This window comes from Anguilla anguilla, chromosome 4 (assembly GCF_013347855.1).
Source record: "Anguilla anguilla isolate fAngAng1 chromosome 4, fAngAng1.pri, whole genome shotgun sequence".
NCBI classification, from domain to species: Eukaryota; Metazoa; Chordata; class Actinopteri; order Anguilliformes; family Anguillidae; genus Anguilla; species Anguilla anguilla.
Window position 1 is genome coordinate 51,113,186 of NC_049204.1, and position 20,492 is coordinate 51,133,677.

At 41.6% G+C, this 20,492-nt stretch overlaps 1 protein-coding gene across 9 annotated transcripts in view; it reads right to left on the minus strand.

Moving 5' to 3' along the window:
• eya1 (EYA transcriptional coactivator and phosphatase 1) overlaps nucleotides 1-20,492 on the minus strand; it is an 82,736-nt gene that overhangs the window by 28,946 nt on the left and 33,298 nt on the right. Inside the window, exons 2-9 of one of the 9 annotated variants that reach the window (XM_035415573.1) lie at nucleotides 15,681-15,958; nucleotides 9,716-9,766; nucleotides 7,825-7,952; nucleotides 7,140-7,205; nucleotides 5,327-5,404; nucleotides 3,082-3,148; nucleotides 2,545-2,690; nucleotides 1,178-1,315 (exon numbers count right to left, since the gene is read on the minus strand). In XM_035415573.1, the coding sequence (XP_035271464.1) occupies nucleotides 1,178-1,315; nucleotides 2,545-2,690; nucleotides 3,082-3,148; nucleotides 5,327-5,404; nucleotides 7,140-7,205; nucleotides 7,825-7,948 (619 nt within the window). In that variant the 5' untranslated portion in view covers nucleotides 7,949-7,952; nucleotides 9,716-9,766; nucleotides 15,681-15,958. Of the gene's footprint in view, nucleotides 1-1,177; nucleotides 1,316-2,544; nucleotides 2,691-3,081; nucleotides 3,149-5,326; nucleotides 5,405-6,141; nucleotides 7,050-7,139; nucleotides 7,206-7,824; nucleotides 7,953-9,715; nucleotides 9,767-15,680; nucleotides 15,994-20,492 lie in introns of those variants that run through there. The other 8 variants (XM_035415575.1, XM_035415574.1, XM_035415576.1 and 5 more) reach the window with 8 other exon arrangements.

The window sequence follows — 20,492 nt, forward strand, 5'->3', positions numbered from 1 at the left end:
GTCGAGCGCCACGCCAAAGCCCCATATCATCAGACATGGAGGCAAAGTGTAAAAACATTAATCTAATTGTATTCCCTTTGACAGCTGGGAACAGACTGGCAGTAATAGCGGCGGCTCGGACCGGGGGAGTATCGGATGGTGAGGGGGTCTGCTGTGGCCTCGGCGCTCTGTCTCCTGCCATTCCGCCCTGGCAGTCTCTAGGAACACCCAATCAATACGGAGCACGGGCTACATAATGGGAGCCCCCGGTCTGACCCGGTTAATGCACAGGCGGTCATCTGCGACTCGACGTGTCAGTCGATCGCTAACGTGCTAATCGCAGCAGGGGGCATTAAAAGGCAGCTCCTGGAGCGGCGACCGTCATGGCGGACGGCGGAGCTGACAGTGGGGGGGGGGATACGCGGCCCTCGGAAGACAAATGGGCACATAATGCTGTCATCATGACTTAAAAGCGCCGCGGTACAGGAGGAGCGACGCTCGAACGTTAGCGCAACACAACAGAAAACCCGCGGCGGCGGCGGCGGCGGCGGCGGCTTCACCAGGAACCCAGGAGAAGCTGCTTGCACGTGCGCATCTGCTGCCGTGCTCTGTTATTTATTGTGAGATGCTCCGGGGGAATTTGCTAAAAACATCTGCGCATGTTTCCACTGTCACACATCATTCTCCATAAAGCTAACACAAAGCCGCACAAAAGTGCGAGGGGGCAGCGGAACTTAGCACCCAACGCAACTCGTTCTGCCGCTGCTGCTGCCAAGCACGAGGAAGCCTGACATGAAATACAGCAGCCAGTCCGCTGCACTCGCTCACAGAAGCGGCATAATGCAGGTTTGCAGTGAAATATCGATTTCTTAGTTTTGCCCATATTTCTTGAAATGTGTGCAAGCACAAAAAAGGTAAGTTGATGGTACACGGCCAGCGAAAACAGAAAAAAGCAGCAGAGAGGGCGGCTGTTCGTTTGTGAAAAGCCCGCCATTTTCCCCTCTCCCCTCAGTCCGCGTTGATTCCTCTGAAACGGTAACACTATATAGACTGTGTACACCCGCCGCTCGCCGCAGCCATCTGGTTGGGGATGTTATGGAGCGGTCTGTGCATGCCATTAATTGTTTTTCTTTTGAAGGAGACGGAGAGAAAACGTGTTTCTGTTTCGCCACTTGCTACAGAGAGGAGTGATCCTGACCTTGCATCTGGTAGCTGTAGGGAGCCTGTCCCGTCTGGGGCGTGGAGAAGCCGGAGCTGTAGCTCAGAAAGCCCGCCTGTCCTGGCGACTGGGACTGGGCAAGCCCACCCTCCGTCTTGATGCCTGCCCACAATGGACCTAAATCAGTTAGTGACACCAGATCTGTATGACGCACGGCTTTCAACCTTTGTCCTCAAATGTATACATTAAAAAAAAAAAAAACAAACCCATTAAATTTCTTAAAAAAACAAATCAAATGTTATAAATGTTACTATTTTTTTCTCAGTAATATAGCCTTCCTAAAATTGACTGTACATTAATATCATTGAAGATAGCTACAGTTAAAAAAATTGTTTTGATATATAATTGACCTCCATTGCTAGTATTGAATGCATAACTTAGGCCCATGTTCTGCTGGTGAGCTCTGCTTTTACAGTTGCTGTAATATGTGACATTTTGATGAAGAGTCTGCAATCTTCAAAATCTGTCTGTGTAGCATATTCATTTGCGAAGTCAAACAATGCAGGTGGAACACAGAGGGCAGTTCAGGGTAGTGTTGGGTTTCTATACTTTTTTTGTTAAACCAAAGTCAACTGAAACTCAGGTGGGAGAAAGGAACACTGTGTTCCACGCTAAAAAAAATCACTGTAGGGATATTTTTAAGAAAGGCACTAAATCATGCAGTTTAAAATCCCACTGATTACTTCTCTCATTTTTTACAGACCCCACTATTTGAGTACTTTTTGAATGGAAAACTGGAAGGCTTTTAGGTGCGGCAGTGGTCAGCAGTATGGCCGGCCTCTAAAATGTCATTAGAGTCATGCCATTGCAGGTCACGACCCAGCGCAGAGTTGCCCTGGTGGAAGGGAATGAGTTATTGGCCAATGGGTGCTGCCATCACTGCAACTAAAGAGCCCACAGAAACCCCAGGTCTGTAGAGTCCAGGCTGAGGTACTGTCTCTCGAACATAAAATAAAGAAATGTCGCAAGCCCTTCGCCAAGTTGCCATGACCATAAATCTTTAGCTACACAGCCTTAAGAACCACCAAAATGCAGGCTCCCAGTGTTAACCGCGCTACACTTCATTTACATTCTTTCCTGAGGAAGAACACTGTTCTGCATTATGCAATCCTGAAAGGGGAGCCGGCGAACAATGCAACAAGAACGTACACTATATTTAAATGTGCGTATGACATGAATCCTAAGACGTGGTAAAGAGTTTCTGAAGCTGAAGCTGCCCTGACGCATGCGTTGAGCTTCAGCTCGCATAAAGCAGCGCTGTAAAATGCGTCCAAATCGTGTATAGCCTACACATCATTATTAATAGCATAGCGACGCGGGCTACGTTCCGCCCCCCGTGTAATTACCATAGGCTGGAATTCCATAGGGCTGTCCAGGCTGAGGGTAAGTGGCATACGCCGCGGCCTGCTGCATGCCTGTGGTGTACTGCGTCTGCCCGTACGCAGCCATATTTTGGGACGAAGGAGTAGGAAGAATATGCGGATAAGGCCTGCTGTTTTAAAAATAGAAAGCGAGAGAAAGGTTTTAAAAAAAAAATTTAAAAAAACCTGCACACATCTTAGCATTAAAAAATTATTCTCAAGTTTGCTCACTGACAAATTCATTATGATTCTGCTACTTGATCAAAAAAAAAAAATACAGGACAGAACTATTTAAAAAAATGAATGAAATCAAATCACCAATATACATTGCGAAAGAATAATAAATCACAAAAGAAATTTTTGCAAGATAATAATTACAACAGATTTTGAATATGCGAACTGCAGACGTCCACACAAACAAAGCTGGTCAAAAAATCCAGATCCTACAGAAGGATCTAATTAGAGCTCCAAATGAATTCGGATGATGCTTATTTTCTTAAAGAAAAATAAAAGAAGTCTTACTTGGAAGGATAAATCTGTGGAGAGAACTGGTGAGTTTGTCTTGGGCTGAAGCCACTGGTTCCAATAGCTGAGGAGAGTAAAAAGAAGGAAAAAAAGCAAGCACATATTTAAACATTAAAAAATAAGGTAAATATTATTTTTTGCCAACAGAACTTCTGGATTCCAAGGAAACGGCAATTACATTGCATTACTATATTTATTTCTGTAACCTTACTTTAGGTTAAAAAACGAAGAGCAATAACAAAGTAAAATAATCAGGTAAAAACATTCATTTTTCTGCTGACTTTGTATCTCTTCTAATACTTAACTGTGCGGTGGAAACCAGTGATGAAAATGCACAGTGGGAAAAGTGATTCACCACTGAGCCCGTGGCCCTGTTCCCTCCAAGCCTCAAAGGCACCGATGCTATGAATGTGACAGCACTAATTACAGGTAACTGTTTCACCATTACAAAGCACAGTGTCATCATTGTGGTTCCCACTTCTAATAACACATTAGAAGGCCACTTTAATTTGAAGACAAAATCTACTATTCGCAAATACAAGCTTGTGTCTGGAAGCATGTAAATGATGACAAGGTTTCTGTGAACATTAACACCTTTGCACTGAGAAAAAAATCAAAAACAACAACACTAATAATCATGTTTTTTTAATTCCATGAAAAATACTAACTGAAATGTAGGCCAGGTAAAACGTTTGAAGAATTCAGTCACTCACAATTACTCTCACTACAAGTGTAGCAAATGTTTTGTATTTTTCATATTCATATTCAAATTGTAATTAAGTAGTCAATGAACAGATTTTGTTGTAACAATATAAACCCATTGTCACATTTGACAGAACAAACCCATTTCTTTTTAATCAATAATAATGAAGGTGCAAATTAGCATAATTTATTTAAGTAAATACCCCCCAAAAAAAAGTATATCTGCATGTGAGCTTATTTCAGTCAGGCCTACTTGTAAATAGCATTCATTATTTTCAGGACAACATGTTCTCACATTCCCCCAAAGCTTGTAAGCTTGTGTAACATGAGTAACATTAACCCTTGTATTGAAATGCTATGAATGTTAATGTGCAAATTTGTCTAAAAGAAATAAAGCGGTACTGTATAACAACACAGTAGTGCACAAATAGGAACACTGAGGCTATTCAGTAATTCCTTTACTTCTTTGAAAGAAAACCCCACTGAATTAAATTCACAAATGTTTTTAATAATGAAACATTGCAAACAGTGCAGGAAGCAGGAAGAACCTTTTGCAACAATGAGGCGTGCCTAAAATTATATTGGCGAGGTAAGTAATCCTGTAAAATTTGAAAGGGTAAATATATTTAGGGTTCAGGCTTACTAAGAGAGCGTGAGTCAGTTGCTCAGTATATGTTAAATTGGTCATGACATGCAAAGTAAGGATTTAGTTCTCTTTGAGGAACACAGTATGCTGTTAGCCCAGAGACATTATTGATATTGAACACTTTTCCCAACACATCAGCACCTGTGTGTGGAACAGACGTTTGGCCTTCTGCTTGGAGCAAACCTTCTCTTTCCCCAAAGAACTAAAGTGGTTTAAAATTACTAATTCTCATTAATACTGTGAAAGAGAGAAGGCATAGTCACGATTTATGTGGGTCTAACATTCACAGTCCAGGTCTGTAGTTAAAAATGGATGAAAATTAAGCACATTAGCAGCATGCTAAATTCTATTTTCAGCTTTTCTTACTAATGACTGTTTTGTGTACAGTACAATATAAAACGTTTGAGTAAGAGGTCACAAGAGGTTTTTTCACCATTTAAATAATTATTTAAACATTAAATGTGTATTAAATTGAAAAGGCCTGTGATTTGCTCTTATATCTTGTGTTTGTACCTGAGAGGCATGGTTTGCAGGCGGGGTAATTACTCTGAAAGGATCACAGAAAAAAGCGTGAAGGCTAGGGGATGCCATGTCACTGGACCGGTGAGACCTGTCTCATATTATTTCAGATCATAATTCAGCCGAGTTGGCATGGGAACAGAGTGTCTCTCTCTCTCTCTCTCTGTATCGCTGTCTCTGTCTCTCTCTCTTTCTCCCTCTCTCCTTCTCTCCCTCTCCCCCCTCCCTCTCTCTCCCTCTCTCCCTGTCCCTCAGTGCTTTAGCTGCAGGGGCACTTCCTGGGCCCCTGCTTATCGGAGCAGGATCTCTCGGCCCATCTCCTGCTAATCAATTCCGCAGCTGTGCGAAGCGGTGTGGGGCCCCTCCCCCTCTCACCTGATCCTGAGAAGCTGTCTAGTGACCCGTCGGCTGCCGAGGTGGCTATCTCACTGCTGCTCATTGGCTCTGTTTTAACTACAAACAGAAAGAGGCCACATCGTCACCAACACACCCAAACACTCGCCCACAGTCACAGTGCACCTTGGCCTCTCGTGTGCTTTTTTCTCAATTCAACAATAGCTCCTCAAAGTTTTACTTTGCCATGAGAGTTACTCATAGACTTCATATAATGCATATTTCAATATAACAGAGGGATGCTGCCACATCATGAATTTACTTCAATTAGTGCTTTGAAAAACAGTCATTTAAATTCCTACTTGAATAATAAGTAAATTTAAGATTATCCACAAACAGCTCATTTTGGTAAATCAGGGGGGACTAGAGAAAGGTATTAAAAGTACATCAGCAGGTAAAAGGTCCAATTTATGTTTAGGTAAGAACTGGACATATTCACTCCCTCTATTTATGTGTAAACAGTGCAGCCTTCCATTAGTGTTGTATTCGTCTACGCAGACAAACAAAATGGGCTGAAAACCCTCCCCCAAACTTGTGAGACTGACAGCTGTCATTCTGCGCCTCTACAATGAATAACCATTACAATTAAGAACTATGCGATGAAACTGTTTGCAGCAGATTTTGATTCAAAGTGTGACCAGTGTTTCAATGCACAAATTAAATGACAGAAGTAACAAGCTGACTAATTCCATTGCCTAAAGGCAGTTGACTAATCTGAATTCTGACATTACCTCATTATTTTCCAATTACATCTTTAAAAAAAAAAAACTGATAAGTGTTATTATTTGAGTGCTTACCGCAGGTTTATGGGTAGCATCAGGAAAAAATAGGCAAAAAGGGTCAGAGTCATTGAAAAGGATGTGTCAATGTGTGCATTAATGTGCAACGCAATTAAACTGCTACAACAGTGTACACGACACTTTAGATTTTTACAATAAACCACGACAGTTGAACTAAAAGGATGAAAGGACAGAGACATGTTTGCAGCTGACTGACAACTCAGGATCTTTGAAATAAATCCATTTCACCTCAGGAGAGGGATGGTTCTGAGAACAAATTCACAATGTGGGTATGGAGTCATGCCCATTCAAATCCCTCATGGTGGAAGAAGCCATTCGCTGTCATGTTTTACACGTTTCTACTATGCTCACTGCGCTGAGAAACACATGTTGATGTGAAAGCAAGTCAAACTTTGGGATAGACACCAACATTTCTCTTTGACTAGATCAGGAACACAGTGGTACAGGGCATGCACAAACTAGAGCTCTTGAGTCTACATTCCACAAATACCCACTGCGCCTTCAAAATACAGCAATACATCAAATCTCAAAGCCCATTGCTCGTGCCCATATCTGAATCATTCATTAACGATAGTGTCGCTGCCAACCAATCTCAAACCATGCTTTGGACATATTCAACAACACACAACAATGAATGCCAAAAATATATATCCTCATAATGAAAGGCACAATAATTGAAGTAATTTTTTATCACTGTTATTACAAAAAAACAAAACAATTGTAATTATGTAAATATAAACAGGCCGAATCAACTGAAATTTCCTGTGATGATTATTTAATAAAGAAGGTAATTGTGGTTTTACAAATAATTCATATGCTTACGAAACATATCAAATAAATTGCCTCTGAGAAAACCTTTATTTACAGATTCCATATTTACAATAACTCCCTTTAAAAGGAAATAATAATAATAATAACAATAATAATAATAATAATAATTATGAATAAAAACACCAAGTATTGTCCTTTCATTGTATCACCAGAACTGCACAAACCTGCAGCGGTCTGTGAACTAGAACTTAACAACCAGTCAGCTGTGGTAAGCATAGTGATGTTATCACCTATGGGAAAAAAGAACAGTAGAATGGCAAAGGAGAATGACAATCTGCACCATTAGTTTACTGTTTCAGTTTTTTTTTTTTTTAAATCTAGCAACTACACTACAGCAGACTACTCAGTTTAATATCACATGCCAAAAGCACACGAAGGAGAAAACACATTCAGGAGCGGAATTAAAGTTTAAGGGCAACAGAGGACAAGGACCTCCGAGCTCCTCGTCTCCAGGTGTAAAACAATAAATAAAAATAAACTGACGTGATTCTTCTGGTATGCCTACGCTTCTTCAGCTAGTTAAAAAAAAAACTGAGCATTGATTTCACTAATCTTTTCAGTGAAGATAAATGTGAAAAAATCATCAGAAACACTCTTTAAAAAAGTTCTTCCAGATTAAAGTCTCCACATATTAGCAGAATCTTAATTATTATTAATTTTCAAACTGCAAGTATTATTGAATAATTATTGACTGTTTCATAATTCAACATTTCAACAACTTTACACTTCAAACGCTACACTTCACCAGAAGAATAAAGCAGATCAATCGCAGAAGGAAGAAAAAAAACATATTGTCATGTGTAAATCTGAAATGACGAGAAACGTGTCATAGACCCCAGGAGAACCTACCTTCAGTGCCATTTGGTGTGATGGAATTGTTATTGATATGTGAGTTGTCAAGGTTTGGACCATTCGGGGACTCGCTGCTTCCACTTACTCGGCTGTGCGGACTGGCTAGATCCTGCATTTCCATAGACCTGATGTAGAGCACAGACAATTTCACACTTCTCTTCAAAACAATTACAGGGAGGGAGGGGAGGGGGGTACACTGCCAGCACTTTGATATCGAAGTTACACAGACAAGTTACACAGACAGGCAACGCTAGCAGTTGTGCCAATTAAATGGCCCCTTTGGCATTTACGGTCACACGGCAGGACAAGGAAACAGCGTGCAGAGTACACACCGTCTAGAAAAAGACTCAAATTCTAAAGAACATTTCTGTTAATGGTAAAAGAAAAAACTATTAGCTGAGAAGCATCTGTAGAAAGTTTTACAATTCCAAACAAGAGTGAAAATAGCACGATAAAGTTATCACAGAATGTTTTAACTTTCCAGAGAACATTCAGATAAAATGAATACATTTCATAGTAAAAAGTATTGCACGTCCAAATTTGTGGATTTCCACTGGTTTATTTAGGAAATTTTGCTTTACATTTTACACAAAAACACACATTTTAAATCATTTTTACAGTTAAACATTTGTGTCAGATTTTAAATTAAGCACAAAAAAACTGTGTCAAATTACGCGCTCACACCGCTCAGCTCTCGTGATGGAAATCTCTGTGTAGCACAGAAAGCCTTGCCCGGTTGGTGTAGCAATCGGGTCGGCAACGCGGTAGTTAAAAGCACAGTGCCTCAAGTAATGGCCAGAGCTCATGCTTCAGTAGGGAGGAATGAGGAATTCACGAGGCATTTGTTTGCTCTGGCAACCCCCTTAATTGTTTCTCTGTTTATACTGAAGGCCACTCCATTGAAAACATTATTTTATCTTCTCATCCGTGTGCTTTCTGGATTTTATTACGCACAGCAAATGGAAAAGAGATCAGGCCAACGTATACTGAAGGCAGACCCACAAATTCAAATACACATTCGTCTTTGCAACAGCTCTCCGCGCATTATTGTGCTAATGAAATAAGGGGGAAATTTAGCTCTTTGCAGTATCGTACTGACTATTTCAATTAGACTGAAAACTCAAACTGTTTCTGTTATCAATTACGTAAAGTGGTTTTAAAATGCATCGGAGTACATACACAGTTACATTTTGCTCCATCAATAAACATAGTTTGATATGATAAAATTAATGTTTATATATACTATATAATTTCTTGGCCATTATATAAAATACAATAGCAATTTAAGGGCAATTTTATTTTGCCGCACTCAGATGGATAGGTCAACCAAACGTTCAAAAGTTAATCCGAAATATCAAATATCAAAACAGCATTTTTTCATTCACTTGAGTTGGATTAAGTTCTGTCTTAAAGTCATCAAGACTCTCACATTATTGACTTTAGTAGATTGAGACTGAAGTCTCACATATAACCACTGAATCAAACTATAGAATTTGAGAGCTTTCCCTCATTTTCACTCTCTTCATCTTGAGAAAAAATAGGTGTTATTTTACATTTCCCAAGAGAACATGTCTTTTTTTTTTTTTTTTTTACAAACTAATCTTTACAAACTCATTGTTACGCCTAGTACTACATCTGAAACTAAAGTACAATTGTAAACTAGAGCAGTTACCTTTAATACAAGGCTACATGTAACATGATGTGGCCTTGGTTTTTTTTTTTTTTTATCAGTGACGGTAAGAAACGCAGCCGCCTTTTTGTTTTCCTTTTTGGTTACTCCTGAGTGCGGAGTGCAGCTGAACAGTATTTAGCAATCAGAGTTCACATTGGTGAGCGGTGCTCGGATCTCAGCGATGCTGCTGGCAGCGCACCAGAGGAGCTCTCTTACCTGGAACTGGGTGGACCAGAATCATCTGAATCAGTCTGTGCTTTTTTTCACCTGCCAAGCAGAAAACAATATTACTCCTTGTTATTTCAGCTCGGTGTCACTGTCCAGACCCATCCGTGACACAATAGACATTGTCTGAGAAAACATTATTGTTGTTCCCTAGCAGAACGAGGAGAGAGGGAGACCCAGGGAACAGAGAGGCACATTGTCTCTGGGTTAAACCCTCCACTGTTGTTTCCTCCTTCAGGTCTTCCCTCCTCCCCGAGTGAGGGGAGAGCAGCCAAATGACGGGAAGGTGATTCATCATTGGCCTACGACAGCTGCAAACTGGATTAGCCCTCCCCCAATCAACATGCAAAGCGGCTTAGCTAAGGTAAGCAGGAAAGGGGGGGGGGATGGGGGGTGGCCGGTGGAGGTAGCTGGCCGCTGGAAAATGAACTTGTTGAACAGAAGCGAGCGGAGCGTGACACCCCCAGCGTCTTCGGGCGGATCTTTCATCCGCGGGTTGACGCTATCTGAAATACATCTCCGCTCCCCCTCTTCTCCCCCACCCCGGAGAACTGACAGCCTCTAAATGATGGTGGGAGCAGCGTCCCGCAGGCCCGCGTTAGCTCGGGGATATAAAGGGGGGTGGAGGTGAGGGGGGGTCTGCTTAAAGGACCCCGGCGAGGTCTGAGGCCGCTGGGAATGGGGGAGAGGGGGGGGGGCGCATCTGGAGCCGGCCGGCCGGGTTGGCTCACAGACCCGGCCAGCGACAGAGCATCTCCCCGCTACGAGACAGAATGGAAATGAGAACACGGTAAACATATGGAAGCACATATGGTTCCTATGACGGCGCAAATGCCGCTATTACTCTTTTCACCTGACAGTTACCGTTCGGCCGTCCATCCCTGCTCTGCACATTACTTTTATTAAACCTAGCTTCAACTCCCAGGAAAATCATTACAGCGAAGCATCTGATCTGGACAAAAAAATTCACCTTCAACACCCGCTCATCGAAAAAAAAAGTGCACACCACTCATTTAAAAAAAAAAGTCTGCAAATCCCTGCATGAATTTTTAATTGTTTCTGGCTCCTAGGTAACATGAGCCGTTTGGTCTTATGTGGACTTTTTTTTTTGTTTTTTTTTTTGTGTGAAGGTTCTGTATTTTGCACCATGGTAAAGTCTTCATGAATATGCTTAAAGCTTCAAAAATGTTTCACTCATTATTTCCTCCTTTGTCAATAGCTAGCGTAGTATATTCACCTCACTTACTTTCTGTACACAGTCCCTGTTAGCTTTGTAAAAGCACATGTTCCATACTGGTGAGTAAAAGCAAGGTAAACACACATATATAGAGAATGGACGTGCGTTTTGCAATGTCACATGTCAAAGGAAAGGGTGCCTGTGATGCCGGTTGCGTAGCGTGTGCTGCGCTCAGCAGCGAGACCCTGTAAACTGAACACAGCAAACACGCGCTGGCCTTTCCACAGGCCGCCAGCAGGTGACACGCAGCCTTTCCCGAAGGTGGGACTTAAAAGCAAAAACAAGCCCTTCTTCCGCGCCGCTAAATATTTATTGTTTAAAGAAAATGCGCGTTCGGGCATCTTTGAAGTGCATCTCCATCGGACCCGAACTGCCTGGGCCCTTTGATGGGCGGAGAACAAAGCCAGGTGAGACGGAGCATTCAAAGTGTCATCGGGAGAGGAGCAAAACACTCTCGGCTGGCTCCTGCTCGCTCATTGTCTCGCTTTACTTGTTCTAAGAAGCGCGCATCTCCGTTAGAAGCTCCAGCCAGGCTTTTAGCGTTTATGAGCGCAGTATGCTGGTAGCCTGCAGGTCTTCAGGCACACCCACAAAAATCATTTATTTATCTGTCTGTTGGATTTTATTTTAAAATAAAAGAGACCCAGCATGTCCCTCAAATATATTTTGGAGGTATATCAGCTAATGGAGAAATCTTTTTTTCCAACTAAGCTAAATATTCAAATAGTCCATATATCTTTCTTTATCTCTGATTTAAAATATAAACTTGCCATATTAAAATAGTTTAAAAGCACTGTGTTTTTTTTAAAATACAACCCTTTGCTGGTTTTTAAAGATAAAAAAACTAAAACAAGGCAGGACTGAAATAAAATGTATATATCAAACATATCTCCACTGCTGAGTTTCTACCATGCTCTGCCAGGCTCCTTCACCCATGTTTTATGGCATTTTCATTTTACAGGGCATGCAGCACATATTCCTTGGAGTTTTATAGATCATGCGAGCCATGTGCTGTGTGTTACTTGGTTTAAAAAACAACGCTTTAATCAAAATAACTTTAAAACAACTAATCCCCACTTAAGCTGGTCAGCTGAGTCCACATGGTGGCCCAGGAAAAATAAATCTACTCGCAAAGAATGTGGATGCAGACAACAATTGGACACAGATGTGAGAGGATTCGGTCGCAGTTTACAAAACGCTACACTTCACTCGTGTCTGTTACGTGGACGTCCAAACGAACAACAAACGGCACGAAGACGACTTCTCTTCCTTCACACAACAATGGGGCTACGACAAAAACACGAACGCTGGCCTAGCCGTGTTTCTGACTTCTCACATGGGTCGTGTTACACCACGACTGCTCGGTTTGTTCAGAAAAAAAATAAAAAAACGTGAACCAGCCACATCCATTAGAAATAGATAAAATTACTTAGTGCGAAAACAATATCCAACATGCATCATCCTTGCCTCATTTTTAGTATGGTATGAAACAATCAATATATCTTACCTTCGCTATTCAAAACTAAGATCTTGGCTTTACTTTAATTCATTTTGTAAATATTCAGCAATAAGCCATGTGAAATTCCAAATAGTGCTGAGTAAAAAAAAAGGGCTCGTCTAACATATAATTTAACAGAAAATTACACAAAGTTAAGAGAGGAAAGAATAACGACAATTTGAAATTTTCACTTTCTTTAATTAAAGGTGTAATTCTTCACAGATGTGCGGTTTGTTGACGTGCAATTTGTCTCTCTCATTTTGTTAAATCTGACATGGTGCTCCAGCAATCCACTGAATAGCTACATTAAATCTGTTAATACTGTGCTCTTCAACCCTCGAAATTATTTCCAGAAGGCAAGCTCACTTCGAGGGCCCATCAAACAAGATTTAAGGTACACATTTTATCACATTCTCCCTACCACAGAGCCACTCAGTGAAAGAGGTAGAAATTAGGAAACAAAACAACAAATTCAACAACAACAAAAAAACGACTGGCCAGCCTTGCGTGGAAACATGCTTATCCGACAAGATATTTTAACAAGATTGTAAGAAAACATTCAATTTTGTTTCTTGCTTATCAAGCTGCCAATCAAACATGCAATTTAATATAATATATGAAATAATGACGGCAAAATAATACTAAATGATAACAAATCCTTGTTCAATGGAAATATATTAATTGTGGGAAATGATTTGCATTTTCAGTGAAAAGATAACTAGAGAAAATATAAAAAATATTGAAATATTGATTAACTATTCATAAAAATCTCATGCTGGCATTGTATTTTAATCATAGTATTATTCACAAACACAACAGACATGATTGTTATTAAACTGAGATGCTGTGTTAAAGTTAATGCCGAATGCAAAAGTCACTCCGGTGGGTTCAGCTCAACAGAGTCCTCGTTAGCCTATTAAAAAGTCAAATAAATAATCAATTACCAGCAAACAGGCAAATAAGTGTCCCTGAGAGGGGATTGCGACGATCACGTGAAAAAGCTCGGCCCTCATTTCCTCCTCTCTCTGCGACATGTTCCAGAGACAAACAGCGGCGCGCTAGCAGAATAACACCCCTCCGTATTTAGTAAACAGCCCACCTCGCTAATCACTCAGAACGGGCTTGGGGCTCCCACTTCCTACGCCCCTCTCTGATAAACAGGAGAGAGCCGGGCCGGTATCAGTTAGCCCTCTGTGTCTTTCACCGCGCACAGTTTCGCAGCTTCGAAAGACCCGGGCCGCACATACACACAGCAAAGCACTGGGCCTTCAGCAAACAACGCGGGAGCAACGGGGGCAGCCTGCACGGCAGCTTATCAAGGGGAGCTTAATTCAGTCAAATGAAGGCCTTATTAAAACAAATACAGTGAGTAAACAATCTAAACCAGGCAACTCATTATCAGTTAATTAGATAAACAGGCTTATTGTGAGAAACAATGGGTGCAGCCGAGCCGAGCCCCGGCGGTTTCGTTAGCACAGAAGGGAAGAGGAGCTTCTGTAAACGGCTCCTCTTTATTCGCATCTTTTCTCTTTTTTTTCTCTCTCTCTCTTCAATTCCGAAACTTTGAAAATTCTCCATTTTATTTCCGAGGCACTACAGAGGCACGTGTACATTGTGCTCTGTACATTATGACAGGATTCTAAGAGCGAAAAGGACCCTACTTCTGCTGCAGAATGCTAAATTTCAGATTAAAGCACGGGCAGATGCTTGTTTTGCGAAATGTTTGGAAAATGTTTATATTATATTCAATTATTAAAAACAATTGTCATAATTTAGAATGGGTACACTCCACTCTCAGCAACAACTATCATGTTTCTAAGTTAATCATATTGCAGCTTTTAAAATGTTAAATAAACACTTTTTTTATTTATTTAGAACTGCACTTAGTAAAACAGAAAACCTTTTTTTTCTTAAATTGAGGACGCAAGGCCATTATTTGATAATGCTTCGGCCTGGGACTTGCAGAGCGTCTGTGCTCTGTGCATTCCACTCTGTAGCAGATGTCATTGGATGTCAACCGCTTTCACTGTGTTGGTTTTGTTTATTCGGCCTGCCGAAAAGGGTCTCCAATGGGGACCGCTGTGTTTTGCTCGCTGCATGGAAAATGTACACTTATTTGGTGTGGGGATATCCTTCACTACAAAATATTTCCAAATCAAACTTTTCTTTTTTGCAGGACCAACTTGGTACACCTGTTTTGTGCATTTTTTTTTTTCTTTACAGATCACAATATGTTCGTTTAATTGTTTTTTTCATGAGCTCAAATGTAAGTGTGTGGAAACCAAGGAACCCGGGTTACTAGGAAATGTTTGCTTCTAGGCCTGTGACAATTGTTCCATTGTAAGAAAAACGGAAGGTTACAGTAAACAAAACAAACCGACAGAGTGATAGACCTGGGTGCATGTCTCGTGCTGCTGACACATGAATTTCACTTAAACAATGATCTGATCCTACTCCAGTAAACTAGGCACAATCATTGACAATGAAGAAATTAACTGTCCTATTATTGCAAGCTTTTTAAAATCACACTTGATGAAACTACATACTGTACTTACTGAAAATGACCACTTATTGAATAAGTCCCACGAGTACTATTACTTATTTGAGCTAAACAAAAAAAAAGTCGTATTTGAATGTATCTATATGCCAAGCAGTATTCGAAACATTTTTTTTTTTTTCCCATTTGAATACAATCTCACTTTGATACTGGGCCAATACAATTTCGTTTATTTGGCCAATTCAATGAAAATATAAAATTACTTTCTGTGTCTTAAAAAATAAGCCCTGTTTTTAATTTTCCGTACAGTGGGTACAACATGAACATTCCCATTGGGACAATTCCCAATTTAAAATCTGAAATGTCTACTTTAAATAAAAAATCTGAAATGCCTAGGTTTTCATTTCAAGCCCAAACATTTCACAATAGTCAGTTAGAAATATGCTTCACTGTCAATTCTTACACAGTTGGGTTGGCTAATGACATGATAATTTACTGATGTTGATTGACGCATACACACATATCACTCTTTTCCATCAGTTAAAAACACTGCAGCTTAGTCTGTAAAATAAAATCCCCTTTCATTCAATGAGGGCTTTTGACAAACTTAAAAATGCAGTTGGACAGGAAATTAACACATTACGGACTCCAGTTACAAAAAAGAGAGAAGTAAAAGTGACACCCACAGCCTACCTTCGAAAATACGATTCAAAATAATACTCACAATTATTATTACGGCTGGATCCTCTTTACTTTTCCTTCTCTCAACCCTTTCCTAGTTGTCTTCTACAGTCTCTCTCTCCAGGTCGGAAATATCGCCAACTGTTCAAAGAGTCTTTGTTCGCGGCGGCCTCAAACATAAATTACGGATAAGGCAACTTTTTTCTTTTTCATTTTAGGTGTGAAAAGCCACAGAGCGCCCCGTGCAGTGTGTGGAGGGGCTGGCGCGGAGCGAGAAGGAGAGCTGTCCGATCCCTGCTGCAGGCTGGGACTAGCGAGTGTCTGAGGAAGAGAGGGGGGGAGAAAAAAAAAGAGAGAGAGAGAGAGAGAGAGCGGGGGGGGGGGGGGGGGGGGGGGGGAAGCTGCTGTTTGAAAGAGCAGAAGGCTGCCCCGCGCTGCTTCACAGGAAGGCTTCAGACCGGAGGAGTGCACTGGGGAGGACAGTGCTCTCTGGCCCTCCGTGTGTCACTCACTCCGCTTAAAGAAGCGCGGCCTTTTGCAGATTGTATCAGTGATCCTGAGACAATGAAAAGGCAGATCCTTCAGCCATCACTGCTCGTCTGCACAATCCTGCGGTTCTGCTCACGCACCCTGAGGGTACAGAATTCCCCCCCCCCTCTCTCCCTACCTCCCTCTCTCTCTCTCTCTCTCTTTCTCCCCCCTCTCTGTTGTTTTTTTTGTTTTTACAGTGCAAACAGTAGTTTTTCCTCTTCATTTGGCCTTACTGCTTTCAGTTTGACAAAGGAGCCCAGCAGATGCGAGGCACTCTCTCACATAAAGTCATTAGGTAAATGACCGAGCCTCTCATAATCGGAGCAGACTGGCCTGTCTTACCAGCAGCCTAGTGGAAGCCCTCCATCAACAAGTAGCCACCACTGCTGTTTGCAAGGTAATGAGTGCATTCTGTCTGCTGTTGGTGACATTTCCTATTTCTGATTGCTTTAAAGAAACAGTTGCCTTTAAAAGGAATGATAGCATTAAAAATAATAGTTTTCATGAAGGCTTTTACTATTTTCTAATCATTGCAGGCCTGTGAATTCTTAAATTCACAAAGTAAAATGTGCATCAGTAGACTAAATGAATATAAAATATCATTATTTGAGACTAACTTTAGAAAATAAAGTTGACATATTCTTGATAAGTATTTTTATCTAAATATTTTTATGCCAAATGTATTCAATATATAAATTCGCTGCCATTATTGAGGCACATGTAAAATGAATGAGTGTACAATGTAGACACAAATGCTCTTAAATTTTTACTTCAAAGGAATGAATGAGGGAAATAGGAAAAAATAGTTGAAAAAAATAGCAATGAAATAACGTCTAAAATGGAGTAGAACAATCCATCAGCAGCAAACTCATGTAATACAAAATACAGAAAGGGAAGTGGCGCCTGTCTCCATGATGTGTGTATTTTTATGTGGCAGTCACCTTACCTTTTCAACAATTCAGAAAGAGGGGCAACAGCAGATATTGTAATATTAGGTATCCAATTGCCCCGTGTGTGTATGCTGGTGTATGCCCTTTCTTTGTAGTGCCCCGAGTAAGCTGAAGAATTCCCAGAAAAGGAGACTGTTTTGCCAGTAGGCTACACAGGGGGGTAAAAGTCGAACGCACACCTTGGATTTCATTTTGCCTGTGTGCTGCCGTGAAACTGTGCTGTATTCACAAGCCATATATGGGAGACCAGGTCAACGCGAGCAAAGCGCTGTTGAGCCTGTGCGAGACGCTGACATAAATAGACCGCACTGCACTTCTCCTGATCTAAGTGCACTGCTATACTGAGGCAGCAACACTGTGAAAATAATCAGCCCTCCTTTGGTACGCCTGTACCTACAGGTAAACCAGGAGTTTCACATTTCCAATTCTGAAAATGAAGTATATTACATTCTGAAGAGGTTCTTGATAACTCAATTGACTAATAAATGCTCCGGGACTCTCAAGTAACTATTTGTAATAGCTGAGGGGTATAAATGCCTATTGAGTTATTGCAATTTACTCTCGTTCATTGACCAGCTGTATAAAATTATCTCTCAATGTAATCTTGCAAGTGAGTTATTTTGAAATTGCGCAGTATAATTACGCTGAATTGTTTATGTCTCATGCTAAACTCTCTCATATTTTTTCCACGTGCTCAGTCATCTACAGTAAGCCCTGGTATATGTTTTGAATCAGATTTAGATGTTGCTAGAGCCAAAGGAGTGGGCAGTTCTTGTTTGCTATAATTGCAATACTTGCAAATGCAAAATGAACGTTTCTCAGGCGCTGCAGTAAAAATTAAAACCCCTATCTCCCCCAAAGCAAAACCTGCCACTGAAACAGTTCTCAGACCTGCGAGAACTTGTTCTTACGCTATATCTCCTAAGAATCTGATTCGTGCACGATATGGGTCAAGATCCTCAAAACATTAATATATCAAAGCTAAATGACTCAGATCTACTTCCACGCATGTCCTGGTGGGGCCTTGGTGACCCAACGGCTGGTGATGCATTTAAATCTTACCGTGCCGCAGTAAAATCAGAGGCGGCGTAATGGCTTTTTTAAATATGTGAAAGCAGAGAATAGGTGAAGGCTGGGAGCTTAGAGCAGGCAGTGTTTTCCCCCCCCCTTCCCTTCCGCAGCGAGCAGGAGAAAATGAGCCGGGCTCCTCTGCCCTCACAGCCTGCCTAATCTGGACTTAACAAAGCCGCGCTGCTGCAGCCGGACCGACATCTGCGCTAAAACGCCGCTCGCCAAAAACTATATCAGGTCGGAAACATGAGAACCGGGCCGAGATTAAACGCCAAGCCGTTCTTTATTAAAGATTATCTTGCTGGAACTCCGCGGCTTTAAGCGCGGGGTGGCGGAGTTCTCCGCTCGCAATTAAAATAGAAAGGGGACCTGTTGTGTCCTACCTCTTCCACAGCTCCTTCGCAGAGGGTACGTGCCACTGACACGTACATATTTCATGACCCACCGTTACAAGGAAATAATACAAAAAGTGCACGTGTGTGCGTGTGTGTGTGCGTCTGTTTGTGTGTGCGTTCGTCTCTGTGCGTATGTGTGTGTTTGCGTGCTTGCGTGTTTGTGTGTGTGTGTGTGTGTATGTGTGTGTGCTGGGGGAGGGGAGAATTAGTGCTCAATGATTAATATGACTGCCCAGTGGATCACAAAGGTAGCACAAATAAAGCAAGCAGCTACGTGACAGATTGCCCGATTCAGGCCAATCTGCTCGGCAATGCCTGGGCACCACACTTGTGCGATTTTTATGCACGCTTTCTGCAGGTTTGTTTTGGTAGAACTACTACAACATTTACACAATGTCACACTTTTGGAGGATCAAGTTGCTTTCCTGCCACAAGTCTGTGACCATTACTCTCCAAACCTACCCCAGAGATGAGAAATCTGAACTCTGCCCCTTAGCCTAATGAAAACAACACCTTTCATATATTTATCTAGACACTTAACCAGCAAAGTGTTTTTCTATTAACTATGAGGAAAATAAAGTTTCTAAACCTCACAGCTCTCCCCGGTCCCCTGACGCACTGGGAACCTAAAGGTTGCTGAATGGTAATTTGTCAAGTGACCATGCAGCTGGCATTGGATAGTCTGCACTCCCTCTGTGTCCCCTCACTCTCTCTCTCTCTCTCTCTCTCTCTCTCTCTCACTCTCTCTCTCTCTCTCTCTCTCTCTCTTGCACTCACTCTCTCTCTCTCTCTCTCTTTCTCTTTCCAAATAACCTAGCTCCGAGGACGGCCCTTGCGTAATACAATAGCTTGTCCAGGGGAGAGAGGGAAAAAAAGCACTATTTGTGAACCTGAAAATATTGAGTAATACTTTCCCATGTTATGCGGTACACAGCTTTTTTCAGACATCGTGAGAAACTTTTTTTTAACACTTAGGGACAGACATCCACCATAAGACGAGCCAAGAAAGGAGAGCCCTGGCAGCTCACTAAGCATGTGCTGAGATTGCTGCTGAAAGCGTGCGGGTGTGCAGGAGAGCTCCTGAGACACAGCTTACCGTCAGCGCCTTTTCACTGACACCTTCAGCAATGCTAAAGCACAAAGGGCTAATATCTGTCCTCCTCTGGACGCCGTTTTATCACCACAAATGTCACGACTGATTTCAAAATAAAATACCCCCTGGTATTGCTCTTAATTGGAACACAGTCCTTTTCCTTTGCAGGTATCCAGCATGTTGATTTCATTTTTTAGGTAAAATCATACCCAGTCTGAATAGAGGAGTGAACATACAGTTGTGAATATCAGCACACACACACACACATGCACACACACACAGGCACACACACACACACAAACACACACACACACGCACACACACACACCACACACAGGCACACACACACACACGTGCGCGCGTTTAACCATAATTTGCCTGGCCCTAGACACATGTTATGGAGCGGAGCAGTGAGGCCCGGCTCCCCGCAGCTTCATTTCACCTCACTGTAGCATTAATAGAGGGTCAACAGCTCTGCCCATATCCTGCGGTGCGCATTTTCCCTTATTATTTTAGGCCGCTCACCATGACCAAGAGCGTCATGCCTTCCATACAGCCTGACCTCTGGACATCTCTGGTCAGGAATATGAACTTGGTTTAGGGCCACACCGTCATTTCATTAGCAGTTTCACAATTCCCTTGAAACAAATGTGAAAATGTAATGGAAAAATTATATATAAAAATGATTATATGTATGTATACAAAATTACACACATTCACACATACACACACACACACACACGCACACATTGTATGTGTGTAAAAAGCATAAGTAAATGTTTTTGTTCGCTGTTCTTTATCAATTACAGACAGCA